This window comes from Mus pahari, chromosome 21 (genome assembly GCF_900095145.1).
Source record: "Mus pahari chromosome 21, PAHARI_EIJ_v1.1, whole genome shotgun sequence".
Classification (NCBI taxonomy): Eukaryota; Metazoa; Chordata; class Mammalia; order Rodentia; family Muridae; genus Mus; species Mus pahari.
This window is the reverse complement of record NC_034610.1, coordinates 25,572,072-25,589,548: the sequence shown is the minus strand read 5'-3', so window position 1 is coordinate 25,589,548 and position 17,477 is coordinate 25,572,072. Positions and strand designations below refer to the sequence as shown.

The window sequence follows — 17,477 nt, the reverse complement described above, 5'->3', positions numbered from 1 at the left end:
GTGGTGCTTCAAAACCGGCGAGGACTAGACCTGACAGCTAAAGAAGGTGGCNTTTGCCTATTCCTACAAGAAGAATGCTGCTTCTACGTCAACCAATCCGGGATAGTAAAAAATAAAATCCAGGAGCTACAGGCAGACATAAGAGAGACATAAGAGACTTCAGCAACCGTGAGACTTCTGGTTCTGGTACCTCTGAAAACCCCATATGGCTGAAGTTGCTTCCACGATACTGCTCACAGCCACAAGCAAAGAAAGTAACGGATACAAACAGCCTCTGAGTAGACTTGGCCATAGTTCCAGGCTCAGTCCTTTATACCAGGAAGTCAACGAACTGGGAGCCTTGGGCTCACTTTGTAGACCAGGCTGGCCTCGAACTCAGATATCAGCCTGCCTCTGCCTCCTGAGTGCTGGGATTAAAGGTGTGTGCTACCAAGCCTGGCTAGCAACAAAGTCTGGATAGATGCTGTTAAATTAAGGATCTCAAGGTCTTATGATGTTGGCTCAGGCTCTGATTTCTAGGACTGAAGTCCTCATCAGAGAAAAGAATTGCACTGCAGACACAGACACACAAAAGAGGTCCGCCTTCAGACAGAACGGAGACTGATATTGTGCAGCTATAAGCCTTCAGAGTCTGGGAGCCACCAAAAACTGGAAAAAGAGAGGAAGGAAGGAGACATTTGCCCTTTGAGTCTGAAAGGGGAGCCCGCGAAAGAACAGACCTGAGTTATGTTTTAAAATATTTACTTATCTTTATTTTATGTGTATGAATGTTTTGCCTGTGTGTGTGTGTGTGTGTGTGTGTGTATGTGTGTACCATGTGCATGTAAATGCCAGAGGAGAGAAGAAGGCATTTGAAGGCCTTGGACTAGAGTTACTAGAGTTGTGGGATGCCACATGGGTACTGAGAACTTGTCTTAGTTAGGGTCGCCTTGCTGTGAAGAGACGCCATGACCACAGGAACTCTTATAAAGGACAACATGTAATTGGGGCTGGTTGACAGGTTCAGAGGTTCAGTCCTCTCTCGTTATGGTGGGAAGCAAGGCAGCATCGAGGCAGGCATGGCACTGGAGGAGCTGAGAGTTCTACATCTTGTTCCAAAGGCAACCAGGAGAAGACTGACTTCCAGGCAACTAGGATGAGGATCTTAAAGCCCACGCCCACAGTGACACACACCTCCTCATAGTGCCACTCCCCGGGCCAAGCATAGTCACACCCACCACAGAACTGAAGCCAGGCACTCTGCAAGAGTAGCAAGGGCTTTTTAGGCACAGAGGCATCTCTAACTCCATGACTTACTCAGCAGGTTTGTGACGATTTATTATGTCAACCCTTAGGAAAGTGGTGCACCCTTTATGCCTCACATGAGAACTGGAGGGCTGGGATGTGTCTCAGCTGGTAGAGAGCTTGCACACATCCCAGCATTTGGGAGGTGAAAGCAGGAGGATTAGATGTCTAAGGTCCTCCTTACCTATAACAAGTTCCAGATCAGTATACATGGCACCTTCTCTCAAAAAGAAGTGGGCCAGGCGTGGTGGCGCACGCCTTTAATCCCAGCACTTGGGAGGCAGAGGCAGGTGGATTTCTGAGTTCAAGGCCAGCCTGGTCTACAGAGTGAGTTCCAGGACAGCCAGGGCTATACAGAGAAACCCTGTCTCGAAAAACCAAACCAAAAAAAAAAAAAAAAGAAGTGGGTTGGGGAGTTCTTTGGAACTTACTGGAATTCATAGTTTCATAAATGGAAACCAATTCTAACACAATCCCTATATATTTTTCTGCTTGTATATATAGATTAACATTTTTAGTTTTTAAAAAAGGTATTATAAGCCGGGCAGTGCTGGCACACATCTTTAATCCCAGCACTTGGGAGGCAGAGGCAGGTGGATTTCTGAGTTCGAGGCCAGCCTGGTCTACAGAGTGCAGTCAGGACTGCACAGAGAAACCCTGTCTCCAAAAAAAAAAAAAAAAAAAGTATTATAAAATATTTACGCTATATATGAAGAAATAAAGACTTATACAGTGACCATTTGTTTGCCTAATGTGAGCCTTAAATCGAAGCATGGTGGACTCTTAAATTCCCTGCAGATCTCCCAGCTACGACACTGCTCCTTAGAGGAACTCCTGTCCTTGAAGAACTTGTTTATTCCCAGTAGCTTCCAGACTCCACGACTAGATTGCATTTGGCTATATATAAACAATACCCTATATTGTTTTGTATATTTTAAATCTTCTGAAAAAAAAAAACTGTGCTGTATGTGCTTGTTCTACCAATTAAACTAATATTGGTTCTTCTATATGTATGCGATGTGTTGTGTGTGTGGGTATCTGAACATGTGCCTAAATTCGAATGGTTTTCAATTATCCTGACTTCAAGTTCTTATACAAATTTTAAAAAGATTAACACCCAGTTGAAACTCTCATTATTCTAAAAAGAGTAACTTCCACCAGGCTGTAATTTTCTATGAGGTTGCCGCCCCGAGGAATGGGTAGGTTTTCAAGTTTAGTAATTAAATATAAGCAAAATCAGGTCCCTAACACTTGTTTTTTTTTTTAAAGAGTTGCCGCCATTGTGCACTATGACATTCTGGGAAGTGTAGTCTCTCCATGCTGAACCAGACTCACTGGAATCCAATCAGCAGACAGCCAACAGCCATGTGCAACGTGATTGGCTGGGAGCCGCGACCGCCCGCCCCTTGACCTGTCTCTCAGCCGACTGCAAAGGCGTCCCTCCGGCCTTTCGGAGCGTGTGGCCGGCTACCTTGTTTGCGTCTAGGGCTGGTAGGTGATTCTCCAGGGTGGCCATGGCAGAGCCACAGCCCGCGTCCAGTGGCCTTACTGATGAGACCGCCCTCAGCTGCTGCTCCGATCCGGACCCCAGCACCAAGGTGGGTGACAGGGCCACCTTCTCGGCGGCTGGAGCGGATCTGGGACTCAGGCCCTGCCTGGAGGAATCCTAACCCGGTCTGACCGCTGCTTGCAGGTCCGCCGGCTGACGGCGCAGTGGAGTGAGCTGAAAAGAGGGCGATAGAGGCCGAGGGTGGGGGTAGACAGTTCAGAGGGATCCCCGTCTTCAGAAAGTTATTTCAAAACCTGTAACCCCCCAGTGTGCGTTAACTTGTTTATTTTGGGCACGGTGTCTTGAAGCCAGGGCGATTCAGGGCCAGATTCCTTGTCTGTGGATGCAGTTGTCCTGGCTTAGGCGCCATGTCCCTTTAGAGGGGCCCTTTCAGAACTTGCATAGCTGAAGGGGGCCCCCTCTGTAATTGGTTCCTCTCAGCTGTACTCATTTTTGTAATCGCTTTGCCGCCAGCGTTCACTCCTGTAAACTACTGCGGTTGCTCGAATTTAACTGCCTTTGCTTGGCTTTTGCTATTGCTCAAGTCCACACTTCTGTCCACCAAGAGTCTCTGGAGAGATTACAGGTAATAAATAGGACCTCGACTTAGAGGGAATCTTAGAAACTTTTCTTCGGACCCTTTCGTTTTGCAGTTAACAACCAGTAAGGAGCTTAACCTATGGCATTGAAAAGCTTTCATTTAAACACGGCTGTACTTACAGTAAGCAAGACTCATTCAGGTGTGGTCCCTGCCTCTGCATGGCCGAAAGTTAGACGTGGTGGCTGACGGAGGAATTTATTCCTGTATAGTCATCGGTGTCAGAAAACACCTATATTCATTTAGGTGCTGCATCATTTGTAAATTCCTTGGTTGAACGTGGGCTTTATGCAGACCTCTAGGAGGGGCAGATAGATGGTGAAGGACTCTGGTCCCTGCTTGTTCTTTCCCTTAAGGGCAAACAAGAGTCAGACATCCGGTAATTGCCAAAGCTTTTGACTAGCACCAGGTGTGTACTTAGGGAAGCTCTTAGTCACTACAAAATTAAGGCAGGAAGGAAAAAAATGAACACACACACACACACACACACACTTCTCCCCATTCCTTCTATTTACACATACATAACCTTAGTATGCATTTACTTTTTTAACATTGTGTGTGTGTGTGCGCGTGTGCGCGCACACCCATTTACACATGTGGAGGTCAATGAACAACTTTCTCTCCAAATTTGTGGGTACTGTGAAATTCAGGTCTTTGCCTTGGAAGCTGAGCCATATTGTTGATCTCCTAGGTATTTTATATTCTATAAATTGATTCATTCCATGTGAATTGTTTTCCTACATTACTGAAAATTTTACATACATATTTGTCCATCCATCCATCCATCCATCCTTCCCTCCCTTCCCCCCACCCCACACATTTCTTGTTTAGACAGGGTCTCAATATGTAGATTTGCCTGTACTGGAACTTGCTGTATAAACCAGGCTGGCCTCAAACTTACAGAGATTAAAAGATGAAAGCTCTTGCTGGGCTATGTGCTATTTTCTACAAAGCACACCTAGGTTCTGGGTATTGTTCTGTGTCAGTTGACTCCCTGGGTAACTGGAAATTTTATGTAGCAGGCTGTTCAAACCATAAGATTCTAGGGTCTGGGGATGTGGTGTGGTAGGGAGCATGCTTGACTTTGAATTCAGTGCTTAGCAGCAGCAACAACAACCAACAAACCCAATAAAAACAAACAAACAAACAAAAACTGAATGAATGAATGAATGAATGAATGAACTAGAAATCGCAGGGAGATCTTTTTTTTTTTTTTAAAAGATGAGTACACTGTTGCTGTCTTGCTGTCTTCAGACACACCAGAAGAGGGCATCAGATCTCATTACAGTGGTTGTGAACCACCATGTGGTTGCTGGGACTTGAACTCAGAACCACTGGAAGAGCAGTCAGCCAGTGCTCTTAACCATTGAGCCATTTCTCCAGCCTTAGGGAGATCTTCAAAAATACAGGAAGTGCACTTTTATTGGATTTTGATTTACATTTCACAGTCTCCTAATTTCTATTGATTTGGAATTCTCCTTTTGAGATTAGTCAGTTTTGGCAAATGGACATACTATTCAGAGATGTAAAGCTAATTATATAATATCTGGTGTGTGTTGAGTGTGCTAAGCCCTGGATCGATGTTTTAAGTTCATCTGTAACAACTCTATGAGGAAAGGAGAATTTTCTCCATTTTACAAATAAGGAGACTTAGACCCAAGTACTTGAGTGACTTGCCCAGAGAGGAGCCCACACGCCTAGTCTCTCCCCTCTCCCCTTCTGAGATAACTCAAGCTAAAATTGTACAACTTGTGATGGAGGGGCAGGGAAAAAGCCTGCAACCAATGATATTTTAGCTTGATTATATGCTAACTGCAAAGAGCATGAAAGGCATTTTGGGGTTGGGAGTGGTGGCACTGGCATAAAAAGGTGAGGACTTCATCCTATGCCAAACACACCCCCTCCGCTGGAATTGGGATTAAAGGCATTACAAAGCATTCTGGTGTGCTGGTTATGTTTGTGCCTGCTGAAAAGCAAGGAAAGCTTCATTGTGGCTCACAGTTTGAGGGTGCATTCCGTGGTGGTGAGAGGATACTCAAGGGAGGCTCTGGAGCGTGAGGAAGCTGGTCACGTGTCTGCAGTCACATGTCCGTGACTGGCACATAGCTGGCTGGTTTCCTACTTTTATTCAGTCAGAAAGCCTAGCCCATGGATGACGCCACCCACATTCAGGGTGGGTCTTCCCTCCTTAAACTACTCTAAAACTTCAGGTGATTCTAAATCTAGTTCCAAGTTGTCAGCAAAGATGATCTCTCACGGGGGGAGCACAGAGGAGATGGGGTGGGGGGCGGGATTCAAAGGTCGCATCAGTGGTATGTTGTAGGCACAGGCTGTTTGGAATCTGGAGCCCTGCCTTTGGATCCCCATGTCTGGGATCACTCCCATCTTGGCAGAGCTCCTGGGGCTCATAAAGGAACATAAAGATGACTCAGCTGTTGGGAGGTACAGTGAGGTGAAATGCATTACGCTGGTCTGTGGAGCTCATGGAAGTATTTCAGCTGTTAGGGTCGAGGAGTGCATTAAGCTGAGGTGGCGGTACAACCATTTTTGATGGATGGGATTTTCATACCCAGAGAGTTACACAGGGGAAGGGGAGGAAATAGCAATATGTAGCAGTGGGGTGGCAGAAGGTCATATGGTGGAATTCACATGAAGCAGGGGTAGAGAAAGCTAGCCTGGCAGATTGGAGGCCAGTCACAAGGAGAGAATGCTGAATTCCATGTCTAAGAAGGTTAGGTTACGATTCTGTCCCCAGAGTGCAGGTAGTGGGTTGAGGAGCTTGTGAAGGTTTCAATGTGCTTGGCCCACAGGAAGTTGCAGTATTAGGAGTGGTGGCCATGTTGGAATGGGTGTGGCCTTTTTAAGGAAGTATGTCATTATGGGGGTGGGCTTTGAGGTCTCCTAGTGTTCAAGCTCCTCCCAGTGCGGGAAAGAGGTTCTTCTTGGCTGCTTTTGGATCAAGATGTAGGGCTCTCATCTTCTGAACCATGTCTGCCTGCAGGCTGTCATGCTTCCAGCCATGATGATAATGGACTGAACCTCTGAAATTGTAAGCCAGCCCCAATTAAATGTTTGCATTTATAAGAGTTGCCTTGGTCGTGGTGTCTGTTCACAGCAGTAAAACCCTAAGACAGGGTGGGGCATAAAACAACCATTGGGGTACTCAAAATTTGACAACTCCTGTAATATTCTTTTTTCTCATCCTGTAAAGATTAGATTGTGTGTGTGTGTGTGTGTGTGTGTGTGTGTGTGTGTGTGTGTGCTGAACCTAGAACTTTGGACTTGCTAAGCACATATGTGCTCTGAGACCAAGACACATCCCAAGGCTAGAGTTGTAGTAGAATATCATACATGTATATAATGGGAATAAAGATACATTTGTTGGGAGAACATATCTCTTTTTCCTACTTGATAAACATTTGACATAGGAAATGACTGGAGTAACCGGTCTAAGGGAGCAATGATAAAGACAGTGTTGAATTGGTAGGTGCGCAGCGAACACATGTGCAGAGGGTTGATTTGCTTTTATTAACCTAGGAGTTTGATTTGAGAACGATCACTCCAGATTGTATTTGAATAAGCCCGCAAGAAGCAGAGAGCAGTCGGGGCGGAAGCGAGGAGGCCTTGAGCCATGCAGTGCTTATTAGAAGGGTTTGAAGGAGGATTCCCATGGAGGCTAAGCAGGCAAGGATATGGTCATATGCTTGGCTGGGCTTGGATTATAACCTCTTCAGTTCACTTTGGTTTGATATGATTTGAGTCGGGGAGACTGTTGGGCCAAAGCAAGGCAGACATCAGGAGGCTGTCTCGCTTGGGCTAACAAGGATTGGCCAAGGCATGCTCCCTGGGGATTAAAGCTGGCCTGGGCTGGAGTGCTTCTGATAGTCTGACTGTGTGAAGCCTAGGCTGGGGACGGCAGTCCAGGGCTTCGGGTACAGGATTGGGCTGGGCAATGCAGATTTGAGAAGCAATGGTGGTAGTGGGGTGCCACCCCTGGGGGTGTTTTATAAGGGCAGCCGCAAGACAAAGGAAGCAGTTTGCTCTGGACCAGACATTCCGCTAAGTTCTTTCCACGTTACTGAATGTGTACTTCCGCTCAGCCATACACTAATTGTCTTCATGGAGGCAACCGGAAGCAGAGGTTTTAGGAAAGTAATGGCTCCCTCAGCGTCAAGGCTGTAGAGCTGCCATTGCCAGCTTGAAGTAAAAAGATAGCAATTCCTCTTCCATATTCTCCCCTTTACATGAGAAGAAAAATGCCCTGTGATACCCACATGATGCTGGGTATGGCTGGGGAGATCTGAGTACAACTCCCTTGTTTAAAAAAAAAAAAAAAAAAAGCCAGGCTTGGTGGTGTGCATATGTGAGCTGAGAATTAAGGAGGCAGAGGTGGGTGGATCCCTGGAGTTCTCTGCCAGCCAGGCCTGCTCTGGCAGCCTCAGACCAGAAGAGGGACTCTGCCTCCCAAAACAAAGTAGACGGCTTCTAACAGCATCCGAGTTGTCCTCTGGCCTCCGTATGTATGGACACGTGTGTGTGTGTGTGTGTGTGTGTGTGTGTGTGTGTGTGTGTGTGCACCTGTGTACACCAGCACATGCTACACATACACGCAAAGAAGCGTATGACCTCAGAGCAGAGTATTGGCAGAGCTTTGTTCCTCATTGGCTCCAGAGAAGCCCCTGCTTCGAGCTCTGCTGCCCGGTCTTATTCCCCTTCTGTGGCAGGGCCCACACTGTTGGCTGTTGGTAGCTAAAGTGGTGGCATTGATATGTCTCTCAGCCAGCCACCTCAGCCTGCTCTGACACTGCACCCTCTCTCCTCACCGTCTCTGATGTTGTCTTGTGTGATTGAACTACCTAGCAAACCAAGGCTGGTCTAACGCAACCCCTCCTTTCTTCCCCCCCCCCGAGATTGATTTTTAAAAATGTTGTGAGGGTGTTTGTGTGTGTTTGAGGGTGTTTGTGTGGGTTGGGGGTACGTGCACGTGCCCCTGGAGCTGGGGTTCTAGTTGTGAGCTCGCTACCCAGTGTTGGGTGCTGGAACTGAGCCCAGGTTTATGCTCCCCAACCCTGATCTCAGTCTTTTAAGGCCATCTGGTCAGTTAATTTCATCTTCAGAGCAGCTGACAGTAGAACCTAAGTTAATGTTTGATAAAATAATCTGCACCATGTTTAGAGCTGACTCTATGTGCAATACCTACACACACACACACACACACACACACACACACACACACACACACACACCCAACCCCCTGTGTACTGCGTTGGCTAATAACCAATCCAGTGTGGGAGGCTGGCTTTCTCTGATGAGGCTTGCAGGAAAGCCTTTGAAATTACCGAAAGAGCACACATCAGCTCTGTTGTGGACTTGGCCTCCCCACTCAAACGCAGTAATTGATAGGGAAGCAGCAGGCACTAGCTTTGGCCGGGAGAGGGAGATGCTTGCTATTTTCGTAGTTTTAGTATCTCGTTTTAATCTCTGCTTAGACCAGCATCTGGCATGAAAGTGGTCTCGCTGCTTCGTAAAAAGTCTGAGACTTTTGCCTCGTTTACCGTGGTCCTAGAGTGACTTTGTAAGGTGTTTGTAATACCTGTGATCAGAGGCGAGAACCAGGCAGTCAGTGCCTCAGGGAGCCGCTTATCTCTTTCTGGATTTGAAAGGGCAGCCTGGGTCCAGAAACATGGCACCCTGAGCCAGCTGCCTTCTGCCCTGGTGCCATACGGCTTAATGAGAGAACCAGACCATAAGAGCGGCACTGAGGCCCTGAGGCAAAGCTGTGTTCAGGGTATGAATTGCCCGGCTAACCCTAGGAGAAAGGAATACAGCATCCCCCCAAAAGAAGTTTGGGGTTTTATAGGGTGCTTTTAGTTGGGCGGGAGAGCATCTAATAGGCCAAAGGAACTGCAGTGAGCAGTGGTCTTTTCAGGGGGAGGTGTGGCCTCTGACCACTAGAATAGCAGGAGGCTGTGGACAAGCTGTTCTGCTGAGACAAGGGGGTCAGCAGACTCCTGGGAAGTCTAGAAAGTTCAGTTTCCATTTCCCTTAAGGGGCTGGGTCCCACACTGGTCATCCATCTTGATGTCTTTTTTTTTTTTTTTTTTTAATAAAGATTTATTTATTATTATACATAAGTACACTGTAGCTGTCTTCAGAGACAGAAGAGGGCATCAGATCTCATTATGGGTGTGCTGGGATTTGAACTCATGACCTTCGGAAGAGCAATCAGTGCTCTTACCCGCTGAGCCATCTCATCAGCCCCATCTTGGTGTCTTAAGTGACTCCCACCTCAGGCCAAAGATCTAGGCCGCCTCTGAACAATGAATTCAAGTGCTCTTTAGATCACTTCTTCATGTCAAGACAGGGTTTCTCTGTGTAGCCCTGGCTATCCTGGAACTCACTCTGTAGACCAGGCTGGCCTCGAACTCAGAAATCCACCTGCCTCTGCCTCCCAACTGCTATGATTTAAGGCATGAACCATCACTGCCTGGCATGTGCTTGTCTGTATTTTATATGATGTGAGTTAGAGGAGGAGGAGGCTGTGTGGCTGCTGCATTGGGGGAGGGGGGAGGGCTTATTCTGGCTCTCAGTCCATTATGGTGGAGGCAGCCACAGACAGGAATCACAGGGTGAGGAATGTTTGCGTTCAGCTAGCTTGCTTCTTTCGGTGCAGTCTAGGACCTAGGTCTGTGGAATGGCGCCACCTACTTTTATCGTGGACGTCCGCTTTGATTACCCTAATCAAGATTCAGCTCTGCAGCTGGGCGGTGGTGGCGCACGCCTTTAATCCCAGCACTTGGGAGGCAGAGGCAGGTGGATTTCTGAGTTCGAAGCCAGCCTGGTCTACAGAGTGAGTTCCAGGACAGCCAGGGCTGTACAGAGAAACCCTGTCTCAAAAAACAAAAAACAAAACAAAACAACAAAAAAAAAGATTCAGCTCTGGGTTTGGTCCTGGGGGAAGCATAATGGGGGTGGGGACATGGGACACAGGGATGGGACTCAATTATGCCTTTAATCCTGGCACTCAGGAGGCAAAGACAAGTAGATCTCTGAGTCCAAGGCCAGCCTGGTCTACAGAGTGAGTTCCAGGACAGCCAGGGCAGGACAGAGAGAGAAACCCTGTCTTGGAAAACAGCAAGAAAAGAAAAAAAAAAGGAAGAAAAAAAAGTCCCTAAGTTCCTCAGAGTGCCCAGAGGCTCAGCTAGTGTAAACAATGCCTCAAAGTGTCCAGAGGCTCTGCCTCCTGCTGCCTCCAGACTGGACCGGACCCTGTCAAGTCGGCAGTGTGGCAGTGTTAACGCTGAATTCTGTGAAGTGGGAGCGGAGGTAGGAGGGGTGAAGGGAAAGGGAACTGAGGCGACACCTCTTGCTAAATAGTTCAGCAAAGGTGTTTATATGTTCATCAGATATTAAAGAGCCCACCATGGTCGCTCACACCTATAATCCCAGTACTTGGAAGCAGTCAGGTTGATCTCTGGGTTTAAGGCTCGCTCAGATTTGCTTAGTGGGCTCCAGGCTAGTCGGGGTGCATGAAGACCCTGTCAGGGGGACAAAAAATTACAGAGGTTGGATTCTTTGTTATGCCAAATAAAGTTGTAGTTTGCTTGAGAAGGGCTATACGCTTGTTGGTAGTTTATTTAGGAGAGAGTCACCCGAAGCCCTGTGGGGTGGGGCCTCAGATAGATGATGTGGGAGTCACTTCAGAATTGTCACTGAAGCGGGTGCTGGTAGTGCATGCCTTCAACTTCAGCACTTGTGTGAAAGCTGGAAGGTCAGGGAGTTCAAGGGCCAGTTGGCAATGCAGCAAGTTTGAGGCCAGCGTGGACCGGATCAGATGCTGCCTCGGGAGCCCTGAACCAGAACCACCGAACCAAACCAAACCAAACCAAACCAAACCAACTCAACCCAACCAAGCCTTAGTGACTAAGGAGCAGGAAAGCCAGGTTTCTCAAATGCTGTTAGTTAAGGGCATTCCTGGAGTGGAACTCACTGGTTCTCAGCTGCCCCTCCCACCCCAGGAGCCAGCACTGGGCAGAGAGCTTGGGAGTGTGATCGATTGGTGTGGGAACCCGTTTCCTGGAGGTACCGTTGAGGCTGGAGATGGGCTTTCCTCCGCTCGTTTTCTATTTGTATCGAGACGCTGGGCTGTTCTGTTACAGAAGGCATAGTGATGCAGCTAGGAAGTGTTGAAAGTTAAAGACACTCACCACGTGCTGCTGTTTCTCCTTAGGATTTTCTACTGCAGCAAACGATGCTAAGAATTAAGGATCCTAAGAAGTCCCTGGATTTTTACACGAGGGTTCTTGGACTGACGTAAGTAACAAGGGTTTCTTGGCGCCTTACATTTGAAAAGCACGGTGTTAGGGAAGATGGCTCCGGAGGAAGGAGAGACCTGATTACCTCAAGAATTATGTATGTTCAGAAAATGTGGCCAGTTCCGAAAAATACAAAGCGGAGGATGCAGAATGGCTTCCTTCTCCCCAGACGGCTTCGTTCTTGCTCCCCTCCCTGAAAAAGTGGTTTTCCATGCGCGTACAGCATATTTAAAAGGCAGAGTGGCAGGGCTGTGGTGGCGCACGCCTTTAATCCCAGCACTCTGGAGGCAGAGGCAGGCGGATTTCTGAGTTCGAGGCCAGCCTGGTCTACAAAGTGAGTTCCAGGACAGCCAGAACTACGCAGTGATGCCTTGTCTTGAAAACAGAAAAGGAGCCGGGCGTGGTGTCGCACGCCTTTAATCCCAGCACTCTGGAGGCAGAGGCAGGCGGATTTCTGAGTTCGAGGCCAGCCTGGTCTACAAAGTGAGTTCCAGGACAGCCAGGGCTATACAGAGAAATCCTGTCTTGAAAACAGAAAAGGAGCGGGCTGTGGTGGCGCACGCCTTTAATCCCAGCACTCTGGAGGCAGAGGCAGGCGGATTTCTGAGTTCGAGGCCAGCCTGGTCTACAAAGTGAGTTCCAGGACAGCCAGGGCTATACAGAGAAATCCTGTCTCGAAAAACCAAAAAAAAAAAAAAAGAAAGAAAGAAAGACTGAGTTCCAAGCAACTAGGATGAGGGTCTTATAGCCCACACCCACAGTGACACACCTACTCCAACAGGGCCACATCTTCTAATAGTGCCACTCCCTGGGCCTAGCATATACAAACAGGACAGCCAGGGCTACCCAGAGAGACCTTGTCTCAAAAATAAACAAAGAAAGAAACTAAGTTTCTGGTCTCCGAATCCCACAGTCACCCCACAGTCGGCACTTGGCAGGGCTGGGTTCGATTGCTCTTGACTGTACTGTCCGTTGACCTTGTGTTTACAGAGATCCCCGCTAGAGTACAGCTTGACCCTAACCTGGCTTCGCTACTCTACCGGAAGTGGAAGCGAGCTGCTCCCTTTCCTTCCGCTCCCATCTGATGGCTCGTTAAGGCTGGTGGTACAGTCACCTTAGTAAGGAAGAGAGAGTTTCCCTGATGGTTCTGTTTAAGGTATTAGGTCTTTTATGGAGTAAATTTATTTGTAGCTAATTGATGCATAAATCTAGTAGTCCAGGCATATTGATAACAGGAGTAAGTAAATAAGAGGTTGGACCTGACTCTGGAAGCTCTGCCCTAGGTGCAGGGGTATGGCTCAGTTGGTAAAGTGCTTGCCCCGATGTGCGCCCCTGCGTCCCTGGAGGGACAAAGACTTTTGCTTGTACTCAGTAGGCAGAGGTGGAAGGACCTCTGTGAGTTGAGCCCAGCTTGGCCTATTGGTCAGTCAATTCCAGACCAGCAAGGGTTACACACTGACACTGTCTCTTGAGGTCAGAGGTGAGTGAAAGACAGTGGACAGCCTCTGAGGGTACACTGTGCCAGCCTCTTACCTCCGCATGCACACTCCCTTGCCTGTACCCCCATGTGTGCACACACAACTAAGCGCTTGGTCTTGAGTATGAACAGGGTCATCTTTGAGCATAATTACTCCTCAATCTTCTAAAAAAAGATATTATGTTTATTGTTCTGCTTCCATGTGATCTTACAATCTCTAAGCTGACTGATAAGCTAACTTCACTAATTGTTTTGAAAACCTCGGGATTTTCTTCTCTTCCTGCCTGGCTTCCCTTGTCCTGGAGACTCTCTCTAGCCCACTGACCCCTTGCTTGTGCAGAGTCACTTTCTCTACATCAGATGTGCACAGACAGTGCCGAGGACTGTGGTCTTGCTTGCTTCCCTCCTCCCTCCCCTGCTTCACCTGCTCGGCCAGCCGCTCCCAGAGGACCTTTCCATGTCCCCTGACTTTTTCGTCAAGGTCTTAATCCTGTTTCACCTTTCTGCAGTGTCCTCAGCTTTAACCACCTGTTGTTGACATTCACGTTTTCTGTGAGACCCACCTGGCCTTCTCTCCTGTCACCTACCCTGTTTGCTTTCCTGGTGGGTTTAGTTGAAAGAATGACAGGGAGAGGTGCTGCAGTGTTTACGAGACAAAGCCTTAACGATACCTTCCCTGTGTATAAACAAGCACTGCAACTCTAGCTAAGTTTCATTAAACTTGAATAACAAGAGCTGATTGTGCAGGGTCACCCCTGGAGTCCCAACACTTGGAAGCTGAAGCCTGGGACAAGTTGGGAGTCCCAAGCGCTATCTAGGGAGTTGGCTACACAGGGTTATGTGTCATAAAACATTTAAAAACAATTAATGAGTGACACAGACCCCTATCCTGCACTAGCTTAGTACTGGAACCCTGACCAGGCGTGGTGAGGGAGTGAGTTAAGAGCAGACACTAGAGAACCAGATACCTGGGCACAGGAAAGCTGGGTCAGGTGGTCTGTGAGCAGCGATGGAGTGCTAGCAACTATAATAGCAACCTGGAGCCTTGGTGTGTTTGTTATGTTGGTACAGGGTGGGCTAGCCTCCGGAGGAGGCGTTTGGAAGCTAGCAGTCCCAGGCAGTAAGCGCTTTGGGGAGGAAGCTGCAGTTGCTAGCTCTTGCACATATATGCCTATAGTTTGTAAACACTCCTATATGTATACACTGTTAGCTTATCACTTGGACTAGAGGAAGGTTTTGCCGTCCCTCTGAGCCTAGGGGAATGTCAGGGGCTCGCTCTTCCCATGGCTCCGAGCAATGGTCCTTCCTTGACAGACACAGCCATGTCAGCAGTACATTCCCTCAAGACTTCATGCACTTGGCCCTCAAGCCTTCCTCGGCTCTCTACTTAGAACCTTTTATTTTATTTTAGTCGAGTGTGCGTGAGTGTGTGTGTGTGCGTGTGCGTGTGTGTGCTTGGGAACTAAGCACTTTGGTTTTTAAGGCAGGGTCCCTCACTGTTGCGGCCCCCCGAACTCCGACCGGCAGAGACTGGGGAAAAAACACAAACGCCAGCTTTTTCCTCTCCCTCTCACAAACAGGGTTAGCTTTCTCTAACCCTCTCCCGGCTCCAACTAACTCTAACTGCTTTCTCCAACTGCCTTCCCCAACTGGACTGTTTACAGCTTTTTCCCACAGCATTCCCGGTCAGAATTCAGCCAAGATGCATGGTGATAGTCCAGTGACTCAGCAGGCAGGCAGTACAGGATCATCCAAGTGTGCAGGCTCTGGTTAAACAGGGATCACGGTGGTCTCACTCGCTTCCCACACCTCACTGGTTTCCTTCTAAGCTTGATGGCCCGCAAACCCCAGGGCTGTGTCTGTCTCAACCTCCCCAAGGCTGCTCTTGCGAGCACACGCTGTCATGCTTGGCTAGGTCATGGGTGCTAGGGCTCAGACTCAGGCCTTTATGCTTACATGGTAAGCACTTATAGATGGAGCTATAAAGGAGATCTTTTCCCCCTGGTTTTTGCCCATGGTTCTCTCACTAAGGTAACCATGTACTAAGGTATATTATATGTAGGCCTCATTCCTGATAGAGCTTACATGTTGTGCCAAGCTTGGTATGGGTCAGCCTGTGCTATTGTATATGCCGAGCTCGGTATGGGTCAGCCTGTGCTATTGTATATGCCGAGCTCAGTATGGGTCAGCCTGTGCTATTGTATATGCCAAGCTTGGTATGGGTCAGCCTGTGCTATTGTATATGCCAAGCTTGGTATGGGTCAGCCTGTGCTACCGTATATACCGAGCTCGGTATGGGTCAGCCTGTGCTACTGTAAATGACCCTGGCTTTTCTTCTCATTCCAGCCTGCTCCAGAAGCTTGACTTTCCTTCCATGAAGTTCTCGCTCTATTTCTTAGCATACGAGGATAAGAATGATATCCCCAAGGACAAGTCTGAGAGGACAGCATGGACGTTTTCCAGGAAAGCCACTCTTGAGCTCACGCAGTACGTACATGTTTTTTATCTCTTTATGGAGCCTAGCTTTGTAAAGGTATTTTAATTTTTTTTTTTTTTTTGTGCTCACCAGTCTAAATCAGTTATACTTAATTAATTTGTTTATTTAGGTTTTGGGAGACAGGGTTTCTCTGTGTAGCCCTGGCTGTCCTGGAACTCTGTAGACCAGGCCGGCCTCAAACTCACAGAGATCCGCCTGCCTCTGCCTCCCGAGTGCTGGGGTTAAAGGCATGTGCCACCCTGCCTGGCAATTTTCAATATTTTAAAGTGTGGATATTTAAGTCTTTGTGCTACTCTTATGGTATCCATAAGACAAAGGGAACATTTTTCTTTTAGAGAATAAGACTCCACTTGGCAAGATATTTGCCAGATTATAGCTTATTAATTTTATAATTTAAAGATTCTTCTAAAATCTTCTGATACATTTGTGTCCTCTTGTTATTTTGGTATCTTTCTGATACAGAAATGTTATAGAATATGTTCCTTTTAAAGAACTAGCATATCATTTTATAATAAATAACATTCCAATTTTAAGGTATTTTTATACCCTCAACATTCAAAGGTACAGAATTAAGGGCTGCCTGGATTTCTTTTGATTTCACTACATTGGCAGGTTTTTGGGTGTTTTGTTTTTGTGTTTTTTAGGGACTAACAAAAGAGCCTTTGTTGCAGTATGCCTGTGTTAGTATGTATCCCTAAGTGGCCCTCAAATCTTAAATGGAAATACTGGAATACAGTCCCTGGAGCTGTTCTGATACTTGATGACATCCCTAGAGCTGGACAGCTGCTGTGATTTTTATTCTTGCTCTTGCCCAGGTGCCTGAGTCTGAGTGTCTTTTTAACCTGCTACAGTCTTCTTTGCCAGCTTGCCCTTCGTACAGGTGTAAACACAGTATTTGAAGTAAAGTAGTGGACATCCAGAATACAGCTCCGGGGATACGTCCTCTCATAGGCTGTTCGCAGGTCAGAACTGTGGGTTACTGTCTTAAGGCAAGGCTCTTTCTCTAGAAGAACCATTAGAATGTTCATGTAGAATACAAGGAGCTCTATTAGATCGGCTTCCGTGGAAGGGGCTCGCTCGGTCGTCCCAGCAGTGGCTGCCTGAACTCAAGAAGAAGCAGAGAGCCCAGCTCCAACCACAGAGCTGGCTGTGTCGGCGGTCCTAAGCCAGGTCCACGGCCTACAGCTCGCTGGAGAAGCACTGCTATTAAGTCCATGGCAGAAGGCCAGCAAGCTGGAGTCCCTTAGCAGCAGTAGATGCAGGACAGTTGGAGGGCATTACCTACTTTGACAGTGGGACTTCCTCTCTGGAAATTCATTCAAAATTTTATATTAATTAATCCATTTATTATAATTCATCATTATTATTAACCAGTACAGATGGATCGTTGTGATTATTAATAAAATATTAATAATTATTAAAAATAATAAATTAGTTAAAATTGATTTAGACTGGTGAGCACAAAAGGTTATTTAAAATACATTTTAAAAGTTGAGGTGTGTGTCCTAGGTTGGCTCTAAAGAGCTGACCATGTCTCCCAGCCGTCACAGTTGTTCTCATTCCCTCTGTAGCAACTGGGGCACTGAAGATGATGAGACACAGAGTTACCACAATGGCAACTCAGACCCTCGCGGATTTGGTACGTCTGCCTCATTGTATGTGATGGTTGTGCCTGTTTGCGTGATTTTGCATGGTGTACATATTTATGGATACAGAAAACTTTAGATATGAATGACCTAATTTTCTTTTTTTTTTTT

At 47.3% G+C, this 17,477-nt stretch overlaps 1 protein-coding gene across 1 annotated transcript in view; it reads left to right on the top strand.

The window, feature by feature from the left end:
* The first annotated feature begins 2,690 nt into the window (after positions 1 to 2,690).
* The window catches only part of Glo1 (glyoxalase I), a 19,984-nt gene continuing 5,197 nt past the window's right edge, over positions 2,691 to 17,477 (top strand). Inside the window, exons 1-4 of the mRNA XM_021221413.1 lie at positions 2,691 to 2,882; positions 11,662 to 11,744; positions 15,570 to 15,710; positions 17,292 to 17,359. Coding sequence (XP_021077072.1) covers positions 2,799 to 2,882; positions 11,662 to 11,744; positions 15,570 to 15,710; positions 17,292 to 17,359 — 376 coding nt within the window. The 5' untranslated portion in view covers positions 2,691 to 2,798. The remainder of the gene's footprint in view (positions 2,883 to 11,661; positions 11,745 to 15,569; positions 15,711 to 17,291; positions 17,360 to 17,477) is intronic.